The following is a 21,484-nucleotide window of genomic DNA, read 5'->3' as shown; positions in this document are numbered from 1 at the left end:
TTTTCTCCTTCCGTTTATTCATTTACTTAATGAAGTAATTGATGTGCTCAATGTGTGCTCACTTGGCATTACTTATACAGTCTGTATAAGATACTATGTGAGCTAAGTTCAAGGGGTGAGGCATTTAAGAAATGATTTCAGAAATTTAGGCATTTCAGAAAACACTTAGTTACAAAGCCTTCATTTTACAAATGCAGAACTAAGACACCAGAATAGCTAAAGTGTCTCTAATTACTCTTTATCTCATTACCCAGTTTTATTTTTTTTACAGCACTTAATACTACCTAAACTATACTATACTATACTACTATACTATACTATACAAACTATACTATACGTATGTTTGAATGTATGTACATATGTATGCATGTATTTTCTGGCTCCTCTTACTAGAATATAAGCAACCTGGAAGTAGGCATCTTTACTTTCATTCCTTGCCCTACTTTAAGAGTAGATACTTAAACAGTATTGTTAAATGAATAAATAAAACTATAGAAAAATGAGAAAAACTGAAATATTACACCGGGACTCATGAGAGTCTAGAATCAGTGTGGCCTTTTACTCTAGAAAATGATCACATTTGAGTTGAATGAAGTACTGGAACCCAGCTACTGAGGGAAAGGTGAGTTGGTATGAAGTAAACATTTCTTTAAACAGAAGATAATAAATTAACTTATTCAGGCATACCAGATCAGACAGAAAAGCAGACTAGTATTATAAAAATATCTATTTCTTCTCAAATCAATGTCTGGGAAATGTCTTCAATTCATACCATGTATTAGAATAGTAACTAAAAACTCTTCATTCAAGCTAGGATTGATCTGTTACATACCTATTATTAAGTAAATTCATACTGAAACCTCAGAGATATTTTAAAAAATTGGCAGCATGCATCTTAAGTTACCTATGAAGAATGACTTTTATAAAAATTCCACCTGAAGATTTTATTTCAATTTTAGTTAACATACAGTCCACCTAAAGTTTTAATATATATGAATACTAACTCTGATTTTAATACAAAGAGTTCCTCTATTCACATTATTTTGTAGCAAATACAATGGTAATGAGTGTTTAAATCTAAGCTCTCCGGGGAAAAGTTAGTTCAAAATAAAGAAAACCAATATAATTAACCATCTTCTCTGCCTTTCTTCATCTTTAGAAACCAGGAGTTTATTATAAGCAAATAGAAATAAGTGAAGCTATTAGACAAAGAAACATAAGCAGCAAGATTCTTAGTGTCTGATGTCTTAAAAATATTTCTTCCCTCTAATGATGTCCATTCATTTATTCAAAAAATTTCTTAGCACCTATAATAACATCCCAAGTTCCTTGCCAGGGATTAGAAGAAAGAAGTTATCAGGAATATTTATATTTGAAGAGATAAAAACTGAAAAATATTTCTTGGACTTCCAGTAAATCTGAAAGGTTACAAAATTTTTCAAATGTTTCAACTTACATTTTGTTCCTCTGGTTCTAATTTGGGGATTTTGTGTGACTTGCGCTCTTCAGATCTAGATGAGTCATGCTTGTTGCTTTTTTTCCTCTTTTCCTTTCTGCTTTCATGCTTTGATTTTGTGTGCTCACTTGCCTGTACTTCATTTAAAAGGTCTCCACAAAGGGAAGACTCAAACAATTCCCTGCCATTCTGGATAGTTTTGGTTATTTTTAGTTTAATTTCAGGTGAGCCAGTCTTCTTTGGAATCACAGTTTGTGGTACCGAAGGAGGAGGTGGTGGCTGTGGAGGAGAAGGTTTTTCCAGAATTTCATGTGGTCTTGTGTTTGGAATTTCTGAATGGTAATAGTCAGTGGGGCTAAAGTTTCTAACTGCACCAAAGCCATTGGCTGACCCATTGGGATACTGATTATATGACTGGTATTTGGTTTGAGTTTCATACATGCTGATCGATGGTGGATAGCCATTTGTGAGTGGAGGAAGATCTTCTGTTGTAGGTGGATACTGAAAGCCTTGCTGCAAGGTAGCTTCATATGGTGTCTGGCCACCATCTTCAACAATGTCACTGTTGTTATCAAAGGCATCCTCCTGACGGATGTTGGCGGAGTCAATGAGTTGAGGTGGTTGCTGAATTGTGTTTCCCATGATCCCTTGCATGAAAGAGAAAGAGAAATCCATTGTTCTGCTCCAGCATCCTTAACTTTCCCTTTCTCTCATCGGGCCTAAAGTTTTAAAAGAGGAGATTAAAAGGTGTTAATATCCCCACAGGCTAGAGGCTTATCAATTGAAAAAAAAGTCACTACAATATCCTGTACTGAATTGCCATATCCAGATATACACAAGCACTAAGGATTTTTAAAACAAGTAGCCAATATAATTCTGATACAAGGTAAATGCCTTTTACCTTAAATGTTTATCTATTTGAAACTCTCAATTACTTTCACAATTTCAGTAACAAAATTTTATCCTCTTAGCAAACATCCAAAATTGTTTTGCATTCCTTTATGTTTCCCAAGTTAGAAATTTAAGTCTCAGGTTAAAATTGGTATTTGCAAAGTAAGCAATGTTTTGACACATATAAATTAGGTTCCATACAAGCTTCCTTTAAATCATTCATGTTTTGCCCAGTGGTTCTCTTTATCATTACAAAAATAACAAAATCTTATTGCACACATTTAAAATAATTTTTTTAACATTTATTCATTTTTGGGAGACAGAGAGAGACAAAGCCTGAGTGGGGGAGGGACAGAAAGGGAGACCCACAATCCGAAGCAGGCTCCAGGCTCTGAGCTGTCAGTAGGGATCAAACTCACAGACTGTGAGATCACGACCTGAGCTCAAGTCAGATGCTTCACCGACTGAGCCACCCATGTTCCCAGCAAATATTTTAAATACAAAAGTAGAAAGGTTTATGCCTCCCTCCTCCATCATTCCCATTCTTCTGTCATGGATAACCACTGTAAATACTTTGGTGAGTATTCTTCCAAATCTTTCTCTCTATATTTAGATATAAAATTTTAAAAATAGGGTTTATTCTGTAACTTGCTTATTCAACTTAACAATATATCCTAGATATCTTTCTACCTTGGCATGTATATGTTTCATGTATACCTTATTCTTTACATAGTTTCCTTGTGGTATTTAACTCATGTACTTAACCATCTGTGTACTGACAATCACTTAGTTGCTCACAATTGTTTGATATTATACAACAGGGAACTTTCTTGAAACTAGATCTTTGTGCACGTATGTATTCCTATTGGAAAGTTTGAAATTTTGATAGATACTGCAAAACAGTTCTATAGGCTGTGCTATATATCAATTCACCCTCATACCAGTAGTATATGAGGATAGCTGATTCCCTAACATTCTTGACAGTATTTGAGTTGTTTTTAACCAGCGGCATAAATAGAATCATCTGGGGTAGTTTTACAAAATGCACATGTCAAGGTCTATTTACTGATGAATCTGATTCAATAAACCTCGGGGGAGGCCTACAGCATGTCTGTTTTAAGCCCACATTCCAGCTGATTCCGATGCACACTTAGTTGGGTCACTGCATTACAATCTTTGCATTGTAGTTGCTCTTAAGATTATTGCACCCTGTCTGGAAGGTGCCTAAAGATGCTCATATTGTGTAACAATGTTGTAATACAGATAAGCACATCTGTCAGGAAATGCTCTACAACCACTCTGTTTTGTCATAAAGTTTGACAAGCCCATATCTTGAGAGAGGATTAATGGACAGCTCAGATATTAGTTTGATAATCCCATAAACATTTCTTCTAGAAAGCTCTAAGGCAGAGAGGATTTCTCTACTGTATTGAGTCTGATGAGCTGATTTTAGCTTCTTATCCTGAAGAAGGATTTTGAGGCTATAGTCCAGCCAATTCTATGACCAATTAATAATGTCTACCATCTTGATTCTAGTAGGATTTGCCATAATAATAAAGCATATAACCCAAAACAGCAAAGGAAGAGGGAAAGGATAGCTGACAATACACTTTTCAAGGTATATCCAATTAAACAGGTGCTGTTTACTCTGTTAACAAATGGAAAGAAATTTAGAAGTTCTATAATTGCAAGCAAAGAGAAAGAGAGCATAGAGGAAATCAAACTGCCCATACCACTCTATACCAGTATGGCAGGGGACCGGGGGTGTTAGACAACTCTCTCATTTTTTAGCATCTACTCTGGGTCAAGCACTTTATACATTATCTCATTTAATCCTCATAACAACTCTGTAGGATAGACATTGACTCCTGGTTCATAGGCAAAGAAACTGAGCTTCAGAGGGATTTGGTGGTTTGCTGAAACCATAAAGCAAAGGGGGCAGAATTACTATATGAATCTAAGTAAATATAACTCTACAGCCCATTATGTTTACCACGACACCCTTCCACTTCTCTCAGCTGTAAGTTCTGAGAGGATCAAAATCTCTTGTTCACGTACTTTCTTCTTTGATCACTGCCAAAATAACAACAAACTGTTCTATAATAACCACCACTAACACTTAAATAGCACTTCTTATGTGCCAGGAACCATTCTAATTGCTTTCCATACAGTACTACATTCAATCCTCCCCAAAACCTTCAGGTTAGTTCCCATTACAGATGGGGAAATAGAGGCACAGAGAGGTTAAATGATGTGCTCAAGTGCACAAGTCTAGTCATTAATTGACAGAGCTGTGATTTAATCTAAACAGTCTGGTTTCAGAGTTGCTGATGCTAACCAACATACCATACTGATAATGCTGATAAATGTTAGGAATCACTTCTTTACAAATAGCTGAAGAAAACTGAAACATTACCCTAAATTGAACCTTGGCCAAAATGTACAGCTCACAGACATAAGAATGGTATGTTCTAAAATTCTGTAAACATACATGGGGCAACCATACAGGTGGAATTCAAAAGTTCTTTGAACTTCCAACTTGAAGTCAAGTTAAATACTGGCATTTGACAAGATGCAATCTGTGTTTTTGGTTCTCATAACTGTCATATACAAGATCAGCTTCCAGATTAGTCTCCTCAATTATAGTCTACAGAGGTTTTCAGGCATATGTATTCAGAGACTAAGGTTTCTGATGTTTCCGATTTAGTTCCAAACACAAACTTTTAAGAAGTTTGGTATCTTCTCCTTTTCTTCTCTAGCCCTGAACCAAGTATTTCATTTTAATTTGAACTAAGAAATAACATTAGCACCTTATAATTATATGGGAGTTTACAATTACAGAGTATTTTCATAAGCATTCTTATTTGATCCTCAAAGCAATCCTGGAAGGCTGACAGGGCGGGTATTAGCTTCATTTTTTAGACAACTACATTTAATATTTGAGATGCTAAAATTTCCAAGACCACAAAGCTCATTAGTGATTAAACCCAAAAAAGAATTAATCTCTTGACTTCTAATTCTACAGTCTTTACCACACTATCTAACTGCCAGAGAATATCCACCTACCCAAAGACAACCACACTATAAGAGTCATACATTCAAAACTGAATGAACTGTCCTTTCCCTAACTCAGTTTTCCTTTTAGGCTACCCCAGATTTGTCATTGCTTCCACTATTTTTCTGGTTTCCCAAGCTCAAAGCCTTAGTCACATGGTCTTAGTCACTGATTCTTCCCCCCCGCTGTTAAGCCATAAAATGAGGCATTGAACAAATCCTGTAGTTTCTTCCACTGAAATCTCTGATTTGTTCTTTGATCTCTACATCCATGTCAGGCCAGGCCCTCAGCACCTTAATCCTCAACTATGACAACTGATTTTCCAGATATTTCTCATCTTTAACTTCTTCCTGAATAGCATTTAGAAGATGTGTCCTTAAATCAAACTTAGATAAATCTATTCCCGTACTAAGAACTCTAAGGCTCCATATTATACCAAGTTTCTTCCATGCCTTTCAAGGTTTTCCATAATCTGACTTTCCTACCAACTCAAATTGTATACACGTGACTAAACTTTTCCAAGCATCCACTGCTCCAAATAACTATAAAATGTGGTCTTGCTCACATATTACACTTTATTTAACTCTATGAAGCCAAGTATTATTCCCATTTTAGAGATGTAAAGAAATGGCCCTCAAAAAGATCAAGTGGTTTGCCCTTAATCACACACACAGCTAACAGAAGTTGAATAAAATGGTGATATTCAAACCTTCTTAATATACATGGCAGCTGCCCCATAATCTGTAAACTATCCTTACTTTGCACATTTTTCCAATATGCTCCAAAGCCACAATCCAAATGGATGTCTGACAGCTTCCCTCATATATCACAAGCAGCTTAAAAGACCTAATAATAAACTCAGTTTTTACTCTACTTGAATGTGTCCTTCCTCCAGTCCTTCCTAGGAGGAAAAAAAAAGTGAAACTCCCATCTATCAGTTGCCAAGCCAGAAACCTGGGACTATGATACATCCCTTACCCTCATTCTTACTCTTACCCAATGTATCACTAAACTCCCTGAGTTTTATCTCCAAAGTATACATTTCATATTTGTCTATTTCATTCCATATCTTTTCTTCTTCATGCTAGTCCAAGCTCCTCACTTTGTCTATTCCATAGTTACCTTCCCAGTCTCCATGTTTTTTCTCCTGCCTGGGTGTAATCTATCTTCCCATACAACAGCCAGTCACCTTTTAAAAACTAACTCAGTCACTTAACTATCCCTCAAAATACAGCAAGAAAAGTAAATTATTGCTACACTCAACAACATGGATGACTCTCAACAATGTCATTTTGAGTGAAAGAAGCCAGACACAATGATTCCATTTATATAGTTCACAGTGTGATTTCATTTATATAAAGTTCAAAAACAGAATAAAGTTAAAACTAACAATAATGGAGACATCTGTCAGAATAGTACTTGCTTAATGGGAGGTGGGCAGGGGGTGGGGTGGCGGGCTATAAACACTGGACAAGACCATAATGGAGGTTTCTGAGCTGCTACTTATATTTAATGTATTGATCTAGACATACATAGTCTTAAGCAAAAACAAAAGAACAAACCTTGAGTGCCTTCCCAATGCACTCAAATAAAATCCAGACTACTTATCTTGGTCAGCAAGCCCCTGCACGGTCAGACCTCAGTTTACATTTCCAAAGTCACGTACCAACACTTTCTGCTTGCAGAGACACACGGGCTTCTTTTCAGTTTCTCAAATATGCCAACTTAATCTTTGTTAATCAGGAATTTCGCATGTGCTACTCCAGCTATCTGAACATACATAATCTTTCTGAGAGGCCTTCCAAGGTCCCATGCTCATTCTACTGACAAAGCCTGCTTTTTCTCCTTTATAGCAACTTAATATATGTTATACAAACGTGTGTTTATACATTCTTACTGTCTGTCTCCCTTACTTGACTGCATGCTCTATGAAGACAGAGATGGGCAGAGACCATGTATGTCTTATTCAATATTCTTCAATTAATAAATGAAAGAAACAGTCCCTGTCCTTTTAGGGCTTATAATTAGTATATCTCCATTTACCTGCCAGATTTCTGGGGATATCAACCTACAGCATAACTTTACCCACCCACTAATTCCTTGTTTGGTAAAAATGTGTTATGCTCATTATGAAAAATAATAAACAAATATTTAAAATATTGATATCCATAGTTACATGATCAACTGATTTTCCACAAAGGTGCCAAGGCTATTCAAGGGGAAAGGACATCATTTTCAACAAACAGGGCTGGAACAACTGACTGGATATCAATATAGAAAAAGTGAACCTCAACCCTTACTTTATATTATACAAAAAAAATAACTAAAATTAGTTCATAAACCTAATACTAAAGTCAAAACCATAAAACTTCTAGAGTAAAACATGAGACAAAATATACCACTGGGTTAGGCAAAGATTTTTCTAAAGAAATACCATGAACTATGAAAGGAAAAGATTGACAAAATGGACTTCAAAATTTAAAACTTCTGCTTTTAAAAGGACATTGTTAAGAAAAGAAAACGGGAGGGGCGCCTGGGTGGCGCAGTCGGTTAAGCGTCCGACTTCAGCCAGGTCATGATCTCACGGTCCGTGAGTTCGAGCCCCGCATCGGGCTCTGGGCTGATGGCTCAGAGCCTGGAGCCTGTTTCCAATTCTGTGTCTCCCTCTCTCTCTGCCCCTCCCCCGTTCATGCTCTGTCTCTCTCTGTCCCCAAAATAAATAAACGTTGAAAAAAAAATTAAAAAAAAAAAAAAAAAAAAAAAGAAAAGAAAACGGGAATTAAAAATGGTAGCCATGAGAATGGGGGAAGATGACAGAGTAGGAGGATCCTGAGCTCCCCTTCTCCACAGACACACCACGACAACAACTACATGTCATGCCACTCACTCTGAAAACATCCTGAAGACTAACAGATCAGCCCACAACTAAAGACACAAAGAGAAGGGCACAATGAGAAGGGTAGGAGGGGAAGACATGTGATCAAGAACCAGACCCCTGGTGCAGTGACCTCCAAGTGGGAGGAATATCACAGGCACAGAGGTCCTCCCTGAGGAGGGGGTCAAGCCCCACAATGGGGACTCCTCGTCCTGGGGTCCTCCTGCAACCAGGAAGACAAATCCCCATAATGTCTGGCATTGAAAATCCAGAGTTTAACTCTGGGAGATCCAGAGGGCTACAGAAAACCAAGACTTTGCTCTTAAAGGGTCAGCACTCCATAGCACTTGGTCTGAGACCCAGTATAGAAGCAGCAGTTTGAAAATGCCTAAGTTATAGTGAAGGGGATTTATTGAGATTTAAGACATATGCCAGAAGGGCAGGGATCTATAACAGCTTTCTCCAGGAACAGAAGCGCTGGTGAGTCATTTTTCTTGCCCTCCTTTCAGCCTAGTTGGCTGGACACTTGCAGGAGCCAGTTCTGACACTGTCCATCTACCCTGCTAGCACCACTTGCCCACCCTGGAGTTCCCCTGTGGACCTGCCCCATCCAACCCACCCATCCCAACTAGGGCCCCTCCAAAGCAGCTCCTACCCCACCACACCCAGCAGGTAGCCTTGATCAGGAGCAACATCCCCCCAAAATGACTACCACCCCACCACAACCTTCAGGTAGCCATGGTCCAGGACCAACATTCCTTCAATGTGACCTCTGTCCCAGGGAAAGGGGTGAGCCAGCTCTGCCCTCAGCATACCCACAACAGTTGTGGCCAAGCTGCTCAGCCAGCTTTTCAGGGGGCCAGTCCAACCCGCCAGCATGCCCTCAGGAGCTACAGCTGAACTATAGTTTCAGCTGTGCTGGAACCGACTGCACTGCAGCCAGAAGGCCTGGGGACAGCCCCGCATAGGGTCAAGCACTGCCCACCAGTGCACTTGCAGTAGTTGTGACTGGTTATTGCCGATACCTGGGGTAACGGCCAGCTCACCCACCAGCAATGAGGGCCCAGTCACAACAGGAAGACACAAGGAGCCAGAAGATAACGTGGTTCTGGTGACAAGGAGGACTACACTACAGGATGCCTTCTGCATAAGATAACTACTTTTTAAGACCAGGGAACATAGCTGACCTACATAATACACAGGAACAAAGAAAGTCAGACAAAATGAGAAAACAGAGGAATATGTTCCAAGTGGAAGAATTAAGACAAAACCTCCAAAAAAGAACTAAACAAAATACAGATAAGCAATCTATCTGATAAAGAGTTCAAAGTAATGGTCATAAAGATGCTAACCAGGCTTGAAAGGAAAGTGGATGAATTCAGTGAGAACTTCAACAAAGAGACAGAAAATATAAAAAGAGCCAATCAGGTCTGAAGAATACAATAACTGAAATGAAATATGCTAGAGAGAATCAAGAGCAGATTAGAGGAAGCAAAAGAACAGATCAGAGATGTCTGGAATACAGGGTAATGGAAAGCACCCAAACTGAACAGCAAAATTTTTTAAAAATGAGAATAGGTTGGGGCACCTGACTACCTCAGTTGGAAGAGCATGCAACTCTTGATCTTGAGGTTGTGAGTTTGAGCCTCATGTTGGGTACAGAGATTACTTAAGTGAATAAATAAATAAACTTTTAAAAAATGAGGATAGGTTAAGGCACCAATAGAACAACATCAAGCATACTAACATTCACATTATAGGGGTCCCAGAAGAAGGAGAGAGAAAGGCCAGAAAACTTATTTGAAAAAATAATAACTGGGGGCGCCTGGGTGGCGCAGTCGGTTGAGCGTCCAACTTCAGCCAGGTCACGATCTCGCGGTCCGGGAGTTCGAGCCCCGCGTCAGGCTCTGGGCTGATGGCTCAGAGCCTGGAGCCTGTTTCCGATTCTATGTCTCCCTCTCTCTCTGCCCCTCCCCCGTTCATGCTCTGTCTCTCTCTGTCCCCAAAATAAATAAAAAACGTTGAAAAAAAAAATTTAAAAAAAAAAAGAAAAAAAAAAAAGAAAAAATAATAACTGAAAACTTCCCTAACCTGAGGAAGGAAACAGACATCCAGGTCCAAGAAGCAAAGAAAGCCCCAATAAGATGGATCCAAGAGATCCACACCAAGATACATTATTAAAATATCAAAAATTAAAAATAGAAAGAGAATCTTAAAAGCAGCAAGAGAAAAAGCAAATAGTTATGTACAAGGAAACCTCATAACACTATCAACTGATTTTTCAACAGAAACTTTGCAGGTCAGAAGGGAGTGGCATGATATATTTAAAGTGCTGAAAGGGGGGAAAAAAAAAAAACTTACATCCAAAAATAGTCCATATAGCAAAGTTATCAGTCAGAATTGAAGAAGAGATAAAGAGTTTCACCAAGAAACAAAAGTTAAAGGAGTTTATCACCATTGAACTGGCCTTACAAGAAATGTTAAAAAGGGAAAAAAGAAATGTTAAAGGGACTTCTTTAAGCAGGAAAAAAGGTATAACAAGAAGAAAATTATAAAAGGAAACAATTTCACTGGTAATAGCAAACATAAGTAAAGGTAGTCAATCTTATAAAGCTAGTATGCAGATTAAAAGACAAAAGTAGTAAAATCAACTATATCTACAAAAATTAAAGGATACACAAAATAAAAAGATATAAAATATGATGCCATATACATACAAGATGGGAGAGAGGAAGTAAAAATGTAGTGTTCTTAGAATATGTTTGAACTTAAACAACCATACACATAGGATGTTATTTATGAAACTCATGGTAACCACAAACCAAAAACATATAATACATGCACAAAAAATAGAGAAATCCAAGCATAACACTAAAGAAAGTCATCAAATCACAAGGGAAAAAGCACCAGAGAAGAAAGTGACAGAGAACAAGAACAACCAAAAAACAATTAACTGGCAATAAGTACATACCTATCACTAATTACTTTAAATGTAAAAGGACTAAATGTCCCAAAAGACGTAAGGCAACTGAATGGATAAAAAACAAGACCTATCTATATGCTGTCTACAAGAGACTCACTTAAGACCCACAGACACATATAGACTGAAAGTGCAGTGGAAAAAGATATTCCATACCAATGGAAGAAAAAAAAACTGCAGTAATACTTCTATCAGACAAAATAGACCTTAAAAGACTATAACAAGAGACAAAGAAAGGCATTACATAATGACAAAGGCATTGTTATACAACAACTCGAGGATGTAACAATTGTAAATATTTGATATACCAAACATAAAAGGACGGAAATATATGAAGCAAAAATTAACAGACATAAAAGAGAAGTATGACAGTAACACAATAATAGTAGGGGGCTTTAGAGGTACCTGGGTGGCTCATTTGGTTGAGCCTCCAACTTTTGATTTTGGCTCAGGTCATGTTACCAGGGTCATGGGATCAAGCCATGCATTGGGCTCTGGATTGAGTGTGGAACCTGCTTAAGAGTCTCTCTCTCTTTATTCCTCTGCCTCTGTCCCCCACTTGCATGTTCTCTCTCTCAAATAACAAGAACAAATTAGTATAATAATAGGAGATTTTAACACCCACCTACATCAATGGATAGATCATCCAGACAAAATCAATATGGAAATAGTAGCTTTGAATGACATGATAAAGCAGATGGACTCAACAGATATATATAGAACACTACAGCCAAAAAAGCCAAAATACACATCTTTTCAAGGGCACATGGGACATTCTCCACGACAGATCACATGTTAGGCCACAAAGCAGTCTCAATACATTTAAGAAGACTGAAATTATATCCAGCATCTTTTCTGACCACAACAGTATAGAACTAGAAATCAATTACAAGAAAACACCTGCAAAAAACACAAACACATGGAAGCTAAACAACATGCTACTAAACAAGCAAAGGGTCAAGAAAGAAATTTTACAAATACCTGGAGACATTAAAATAGAAACACAATGGTTCAAAAGAGGCAAATTTATAGCAAGACAGGCCTACCACAAGAAACAAAAATCTCAACAGATAACCTAACTTTAATTCTAAAAGAACTAGAAAAAGAAAAAAATAGCCAAAGCTAGTAGAAAAAAGAAACAATAAAGGTCAGAGCAGAAATAAATGAAATAGAAACTAAAAAAACAGTAGGAAAGACCAATGAAACTAAGAGCTGGTTCTGTGAAAAGATAAACTAAATTGATAAACCTTTAGCCAGACAATAAGGAGAGAGAGAACTCAAATAAAATCAGAAATGAAAGAGGAGGAGCACCTGGCTGGCTCAGTCGGTGAAGTGTCTGACATCGGCTCGGGTCATGATCTCATGGTTTGTGAGTTCGAGTCCCATGTCAGGCTCTGTGCTGACAGCTCATAGCTTGGAGCCTGCTTCTGATTCTGTGTTCCCTCCCTCTCTCTCTCTCTGCTCCTCCCCCGCCCACATACTCTCTGTCTCTCTCAAAAATAAATAAACATTAAAAAAAATTTTTTTAGTAAAAAAGAAATAAGAGAAGTTAACAACCAACACCGCAGAAACACAAAGCATTAGGATAGACTACTAGAAAAACTATGTGGCAACAAATCAGATATCTTAGAAGAAATGGATAAATTCCTAGGAACATAGAATCTCTCAAGACTGAATTAGAAAAAAGAAAATCTGAATAGACCAATGTAATGAAATTCAACCCATAATCTAAAAACTCCCAACAAACAAAAGTCAATGACCAGATCACTTCACAGATGAATTCTACCAAATATTTAAAGCAGAATTAATACCTATTCTTCTCAAACTATTCCAAAAAATAGAAGAGGAAGGAATACTTACAAATTCATTCTACAAGGGCAGTATTATCCTATGCCAAACTAGACAAAGATACTACAAAAGAAAAAGAAGAAAATGACAGAACAATATACCTGATGAATACAGATCCAAAAATCCTCAACAAAAGATTAGCAAATCAAATTCAACAAAAGGAGATCATTCACCACAATCAAGTGAGATTTGTTCCAGAGATGCAAGGATGTTCAATATCTACAAATCAATCAACCTGGTATACATTAACAAAATGGAAGGATAAAAATCCTATGAACATCTCAATAGATGCAGAAAAGAATTTGACATTCATTCATGATAAAAACTCTCGATAAAATGGGTATCAAAGAACATACCACAACATACTGAAGGTCACACCTCAAACACCCACAGCTAACAATACACTAAATGGCAAAAAGCTAAAAGTTTTTCCTTTAAGATCAGGGAAAAGGGGCACCTCGATGGCTCAGTCGGTTAAGTGTCTGATTCTTGATTTTGGCTCAGGTCATGACCTTTGTGAGTCCAAGCCCCACACTGGAGTCTGCGCCGATAATGCAGAGCTTGGTTTGGATTCTTTCTCTCCCCCTCTCAAACTTTTGTTCTCTCTCTCTCAAAATTAATAGACTTTAAAAAATTATTAAAAAATAATAAAATAAAAGCAGAAAAGAGACAAGGATGTATACTCTTGCCAGTTTTATTTAGTGTAGTATTGTAAGTCCTAGCCACAGCAATTAAGACAAGAAAAAGAAATAAAAGACATGTAAATTGATAAGGAAGAAGTAAAACTGTCATTATTTGCTGATGACCTAATACTAGATATAGAAAACCCTAAATATTCCACCAAAAAAATATTATAATAAATGAATTCAGTAAAGTTGCAGAATACAAAGTCAACAAACAGAAATCTGTTGCATTTCTACATAGTAATAATGAAGTAGCAGAAAGGGAATTTAAGAAAACAATTCCATTGGGGTGCTTGGGTGGCTCAGTTGGTTGAGTGTCCGACTTCGGCTCAGGTCGTGATCTTGCAGTTCGTGGGTCTGAGCCCCTCATTGGGCTCTGTGCTGACAGCTCAGAGCCTGGAGCCTGCTTTGGATTCTGTGTCTTCCTCTCTCTCTGCCCCTCCCCCGCTCATGCTCTCTCTCAAAAATAAACATTAAAAAAATTTTTTTAATTAATTAATTAAAAAAAAACTTACAACTCTATGCCCAAAAAAATAAACAATCTGATTAAAATGAGTGGAGATCCTGGAGCACCTGGGTGGCTCAGCTGGTTAAGCATCCGACTTCAGCTCAGGTCATGATGTCAAGGTTGGTGAGTTCAAGTCCCGCCGCATTGGGCTCTCTGCTATCAGCAAAGAGATTGCTTTGGATCCTCTATCCTATCTCTCTCTGCTCCTCTCCCGCTTGTGCTCTCTCTCAAAATTAAATAAACATTTAAAAGAATAAATAAAATGGGTGGAGGTCCTGAATAGATATTTTTCCAAAGAAGCTATACATATGGCCAACAGACACATGAAAAGATGTTCAACATCACTCTAATCACCAGGGATTACAAATCAAAACCACAATGAGATACCACCTCACATCAGTCAGAATGGCATATACAAAAGACAAGAAATAACAAGTGTTAGGCAGAATGTGGAGAAAAGGAAACTCTTGTTCACTGTTGGTGGGAATGTAAAATTGGTGCAACCACTATGGAAAAGAGTATGGAGGTTCAAAAAATTAAAAATAGAAATACCATACAATCCAGTAACATGACTCTGGGCCAAAGAAAATAAAAATACTAATTTGAAAAGATATAAGCATCACTATGTTTACTGCAGCATTATTTACAATGACCAGACTATGGAAGCAACCTAACTGTCCACTTATACATGAATAAAGATGTGACATACACAGTGGAATATTAGTCATAAAAAATAATAAAATCTTGCCATTTTGATATAGAGGGTATTATGCTAAGTGAAATAAGTAAAAGACAAATACTATACAATTCCACTTATATGTGGTACCTGAAAATACAACAAATGAGCAAATAAACAAAAACAAACCAAAAAAACAAAAAAAAACAAAACAAAACCCGGAAAATGCTCATAACTTGACAAACTGCTGGTTCCCAGAGAGGAAGTGGATGGCAGTATAGGTGAAATAGGTGGAGAGGATTAAGAGGTACAAACTTCCAGTTAAGTCATGGTGATGAAAAGTATAACATAGAGAATATAGTCAATAATATTGTAATATATTTGTATGCTGACAAATGGTAACTACACTTATTTTGGAGAGCATTTGGTAATGTATATAATTGTTGAATCATTGTGTTGTACACCTAAAACTAGTATTTTATGTCAACTATGCTAAACTTAAAAAAAAAAAAATTACAGGAGCACCTGGCTGGCTCAATAGGTTAAGCATCCAATTCTTGATCTCAGCTCAGGTCATGATCTCATGCTTGGTGAAATCAAGCCCCGTGCCAGGCTTTTAGTCTGCTATGGATTCTCTCTCTCCCTCCCTCTCTGCACCTCTCCTGCTTGTGCATGGCTGCGCGCTCTCTCTCTCTCTCTCAAAATAAATAAATAAACTTAAAAAAAAATTAGAGACAAAAAACCCCCAAAAGGTGCGTTATAGGCAGGGAGAAAATATTTGCAAAACGCTTCTCTAACAAAGAACATTCTTTATTCTTTTTTTTAAAGTTTATTTTGAGAGAGAGAGAGAGAGAGAGAGAGAGAGAAAGAGAAAGTAGGGGAGGGGCAGAGAGAGGGAGAGAGAGAATGCCAAGCAGGCTCCACACTATCACCAGGGCTTAAACACACAAACCATGAGATCATGACCTGAGCCGAAATCAAGAGTCAGATGCTTAATAAACTGAGCCATCCAGGGGCCTCAAACATCTTTTATTCTTACATTTTAGGAAATGCAAACAGGCCCACTAAGGGTTTCTGAGCAAAAATGAAACAAGTGAATGATAGTTTAAATATTTCTTACTCCACAGATTACTTCCTGATTGCAAACAGAAATACATACAATAGAAAGATCTAGCAGGCATCATTTTAAACAAGTTATTAAACATGGCATCATCAAAAGCAGGACAACCTGGCATTATGTGCCTCATGATGTGATTCACTGGTATTATCATCTCCTAAGTATTATTCCCAGTGCTTAAACTGAATCTCACAGTGAGGAAACAATCAGACACATATAAAATGTGGAACATTCACTTAGACAACTGGCCTAGGCTCTTCAAAAAAGCTAATGTTATAGGGGTACCTGGGTGGCTCAGCTGGTTAAATGACTGACTCTTGATTTTGGTTCATGTCATGGTGTCACTATTCTGGAGACTGAGCCCCTACTTGGGCTCTGAGGAGTCTGCTTGGGATTCTCTCTTTCCCTCTATTTCTGCCCCTTCCCCACTCATGTTTTTCTCTCTCTCTCAAAATAAATAAGTAAATATATTTTTTTAATGTTTTAAAAAGCTAGGGGCACCTGGATGGCTCAGTCAGTTAAGCATCCAACTTTGCCTCACTCAGGTCATGCTTGTGGTTTACCAGTTCAAGTCCTGCATCAGGCTCTGTGCTGTTTGAGCGCCGCATCGGGCTCTGTGCTGACAGCTCAGAGCCCGGAGCCTGCTTTGGATTCTGTATCTCCCTCTCTCTCTGCCCCTCCCCTGCTCCTACTCTGTCTCTCTCTCAAAAATAAACAGACATTTTAAAAAAGGTTTTAAAAAGCTAATGTTATAAACAAACAAAAGATGGAAAGATTCTTCTACATTTTAAAAGACAAGATTAAAAAACCCAATGTAATGCATGAATTTTGATGAAATCATGTGTTTAAATACACAGTTAACAAATGCATTTTGGAGAAAACTTAGAATTTTATATGGACTGGCCATTAAAAAATGGAGCTATTCGGCGATGATGGTGCAAAGCCTACTTGGGATTCTCTGTCTCCCTCTCTGCCTTTCTCTCTCAAAATAAATAATAAATTTAAAAAATTTTTCTTAATGGAATTATTAATTTTCAATGGTATGATAAGTGTTTGGTTTATATAAGAGAATGTCTTTATTCTTAGAAGAGACACTAAATATTTCAGCTGTGAAATATTTAAAGTGCCATGGGATCACAACTTTCAAATGTCCTGTTATTAAAAAAGTACATACAAAAGGAGGCAAGATGTTAACAATTGGCTAATCTAGGTGTTGACTGTAATATTCTTTTAACTTTCCTAAAAGTTTGCAAAAAAAAAATTAAAATAATTTGGCTAGGGTTTGGAAGAAGTTTTTTTTTAAGTTGTTTTTTTTTTTATATTTACTTTTGAAAGAAAGAGAGAGAGAGAGATAGAGATAGAGAGAGAGAGAGAGAGAGAGAGAGAGAGAGAGATGTAAGCAGGGGAAAGGCAGAGAGAGGGACACACAGAATCTGAAGCAGGCTCCAGGCTCTGAGCTGTCAGCACAGAGCCCGATGTGGGGCTCAAACTCACAGACCGCAAGATCATGACCTGAGCTGAAGTCAGAAGCTTAACTGACTGAACCACCCAGGCGCCCCTGGAAGAAGTTTTTAAAAGAAAAAGTTAAACAGCTTCTTAAGATGGTAAAAGCCTGCATTAAAACTTGGCACCAGGGCAGCTGGCTGGCTCAGTTGGTAAAAAGCATGTGACTCTTGATCTGATGGTTCTGAGTTCAAGCCCCACGTTGGGCAGAGAGATTACTTAAAGATAAAACAAAACAAAACAAATTGACACCAACTAAGCCAAATGTTCCACACTGTTATCTTTTCTAGAAAGCAGAAGTGTGAATAGAGCCATACTTTTTCATCAAGAAAGCAGTTTTGATCATTTCTAAAAGAAAGATATTTTAGGACTATAAATTCCTCTACTGATTTTTGTATGTACTGAAGTCTGGCAGTCAGCCTTCAAACAGCAGACACACCAATTGATCTAAATAGTTAAGACCTTAAAGAATTAGATGGCTCTCTAGTGAGCATGTGGTTGAAAATATAGGCTCAGAATCAAACTGTTAGGTTCAAAACCCCAATCCAAGGCTTGTTAACTATGTGACTTTGGCAGCTTAATCTCCCTAAATCTCAGTTTCCTTATCCATAAACTGGATATTTACAATTCCTACTTTGTGCAGAATTGTTGTAAGAATTAACAGTTAATCTGTAAGCAGTACTTTGGACAGTGCCTGGAGTATAGTTAAAGCCCAATACTTATTGGCTACCATTATCAGTTGGTGTGATGCTGGGCACACAGAACTTGTGAAAAACCTGATCTCTGACCTAAAGGCATTTACAATCTCTTCAGTAAACTAAACGAGACGTTATGGGCAAGAGTCATAAAATAGTAAATAACGTGAACAATGTGAATCAGAGGGTGACTAAGAATTAAATTGTGTTACCATCACAATTACAAACGATATTTGAGAAAGAACAATGTTCATTCACTAAGCAAGGAGGTATTTAGGCCATGAAAGACAGGCAAGATTTGGAAGTTAGGCAGTTTTCACCCATCATAGTTAACACCACTCAGTAGAGGTTACCAAAAATTCTCACTTGTTTGTCCTTAATAAATCCCCTGATAAAGATGGTATGTTTTAATTTTTTAGTACTACTAAAATAATAATAATAATGGCTAATATTTGAGGGCTTACTATGTGTCAAACTATCCTGCTTCACATTCATTATTTTACTCCTAATAACACCTCTTTGAGGAAATACGACCCCTATTATACAAATGAAACAGAAAGGCCAGCATGATTAAGTAACTTGCTCATAGACATCCTATAAATCCAAGGCTCTCTATTCCACAGCACTTGCTCTTAACAAGTAAACTAATTTCTCAAAATCCCTAAGTGTATCAAGAATATAGCAACAACAATGACAAAAACACTCATATTTTACACTTCACACTTCCCTGATCCCACTCCCCAGAGTTAACAGTTTGGTGGGAGACTAAATAATGGTACTAGTCCTCCACCCATTCTAATATGTACTTCCAAATAAATGAAACCACCACAGGCAAATAATTTACGATAAATTCTGCCTCTGACCAATGTTTCTGGTTTTAATGTTTATTTATTTTGAGAGAGCAAGAGAGAGCATGAATGGGGGAGGGACAGAGAGAGTATCCCAAGCAGGCTTTATGCTATCAGCACAGAGCCTGACTTGCAAGGTTAGATCCTACAGACTGTGAGATCATGACCTAAGATGAAACCAAGAGTCAGACAGTTAACCGAATGACCCACCCAGGTGTCCCTCTGTTGTTGTTACTGCTGCTGCTGTTGTTGTTGTTTTAAGATAAAATAAGTCAGTCAATGAATACCATTCTAATTTTGTTGAAGCTGTCCACAGACAGTATTAAAGGGGAAAAAAGTTGAAAATTATCAACTAAACCTTTAGGGCTCTTATATTTACCAACTTACTCAAGAGGAGAATAATAATATAAAGTTTATAGACTCAAGTCAAATCTTAAGATATGAGGTTAAAAAAAAAGTGTGCCATGAACAGGTTGAGGTTATGAATATCAATTAAGTATTCATGATGTGTTAAATGTAAAGGTCAAAGATTTATGTGATCTGTCACAGTGTGTTAAATGTATAGTTTAAGTCATCATAACAAATTCTTAAAAGGGACAATTCCCTTACTAAACCATACATACTGCTGGATTCTACCTTTTTTTTTTTAATGTTTGTGTTTGGAGAGCGAGCACGTGCAAGCAGGGGACGGATAGAGAGTGAGGGGGACAGAGAATCTGAAGCAGTTCATTGCTGATGGCAGCAAGCCTGATGTGGGGCTTGAAGTCACAAACGGTGAGTTCATGACAGGAGCCAAAGTCAGGCACTCAACCAACCAGGCCACCCAGGCCCCCTGCTGGATCCTACTTTATAGAATTACATGTTGTGCTTATATAGTATATTTTTACAATAAACTAAATAAAAGATCATATTAAGAAAATCATAAGAGAAAATATACTGTACTGTATTTATTGAGAAAAATCCACATACAAATGTAGCCATACAGGTCAAAGCCATATTGTTCAAAGGTCAACACTAGTTTATTATAGGTCAAAATTGCTCATGTCAATATCCTAATTCAAGTTTTCTGGAATCAAAAGTGGATCTAAGATGTCATATAAATTGCCTATATCTGTTTTCAGATGCAACTACCTTTAAATACATTCCTAGATCACTTAATTTTCACTTTCCTGATTAAAATCCTTCAATGATTCCTAGAAAAAGTCCAAAACCTTGGCCAACAGAGCACTCAAACCCCTCCAAGCAAGGTCTCTACTGAGGTCTTCAACCTCCAGTCACTTTTGTATGCTAGTAATGTTAAACTACTGAGAATGAATGTATACACTACAATTTCATACCACTGTGCCTTTACCAATGTTATCTTTGATGCCTAGTATGTCCTTTTATACTTTTTTTGGCTTGACTTTTAACCCATCTTCTGAGCTCAGAAAGTCATTTCCAAGAAGTAGTCACTTAAGCTCTAGGCTGGTCTGAGTAACTTTCCTCCATGTTCCTAAGATACACCATGCATACCTCTTAAGAATTAATCTTGAAACAACCTGTTTATGTGATTTTCTTTTTTTTTTTTTTTTTTTTTTTTTAAATTTTTTTTTTCAACGTTTATTTATTTTTGGGACAGAGAGAGACAGAGCATGAACGGGGGAGGGGCAGAGAGAGAGGGAGACACAGAATCAGAAACAGGCTCCAGGCTCCGAGCCATCAGCCCAGAGCCTGATGCGGGGCTCGAACTCACGGACCGTGAGATCGTGACCTGGCTGAAGTCGGACGCTTAACCGACTGCGCCACCCAGGCGCCCCCTGATTTTCTTAAGAGTAGGAAGTAATTTTATTCATCCATATGCTCCTAGAGCCCAAAGTGAAGGCTCAGAGGAGGGGCTTAATGAGTCTTTTAAACTGAACTGTGTAAACTTAAGGGAGTTATTACATATAAATGAAATGCCTTAAACAGTTGTTAAGGATCTTTCCATGCAGAATGCAAGAGAATATAAATGCAGTTATAGTCTCCTCAGGCAATATCCTCGTCAAAATTTGACTAATAAATGCTTACCTAGACACTACTGATTATCCTTAGTTGTGGGCTAAACTTCCCAGCAAGACTTATTAAGGCCCCAAGGGACTGGTATGAAGTCAAATGAATTTCCAGAATCTATTAACCCAACAAAAGACCAAAATATATCAAAAAAACCCTAATAAGCATACTACTTAAAACCCTAGTGTTTTTGAAATTGTAGATCTGAAACTCAGAATATAGAAGCTCTTAAAATATAATTTTCATAGTCATAGTTAATTGAATTGGCATGAACATCAACCTTTATTTTCCAAAGCTATTCCAGTAATTATCAATCATACC

General features: G+C 37.4%; 1 protein-coding gene across 6 annotated transcripts in view; it reads right to left on the bottom strand.

Moving 5' to 3' along the window:
* The window catches only part of NSD3 (nuclear receptor binding SET domain protein 3), a 119,747-nt gene that overhangs the window by 71,396 nt on the left and 26,867 nt on the right, over window positions 1–21,484 (bottom strand). For all 6 annotated transcript variants that reach the window (XM_047855238.1, XM_047855242.1, XM_047855243.1 and 3 more), the window contains exon 2: window positions 1,457–2,175. In XM_047855238.1, the coding sequence (XP_047711194.1) occupies window positions 1,457–2,131 (675 nt within the window). In that variant the 5' untranslated portion in view covers window positions 2,132–2,175. The remainder of the gene's footprint in view (window positions 1–1,456; window positions 2,176–21,484) is intronic.

Source organism: Prionailurus viverrinus, chromosome B1 (assembly GCF_022837055.1).
Source record: "Prionailurus viverrinus isolate Anna chromosome B1, UM_Priviv_1.0, whole genome shotgun sequence".
Classification (NCBI taxonomy): domain Eukaryota; kingdom Metazoa; phylum Chordata; class Mammalia; order Carnivora; family Felidae; genus Prionailurus; species Prionailurus viverrinus.
The sequence above is the reverse complement of the archived record's forward strand: the minus strand, read 5'-3'. Positions and strand labels throughout refer to the sequence as shown.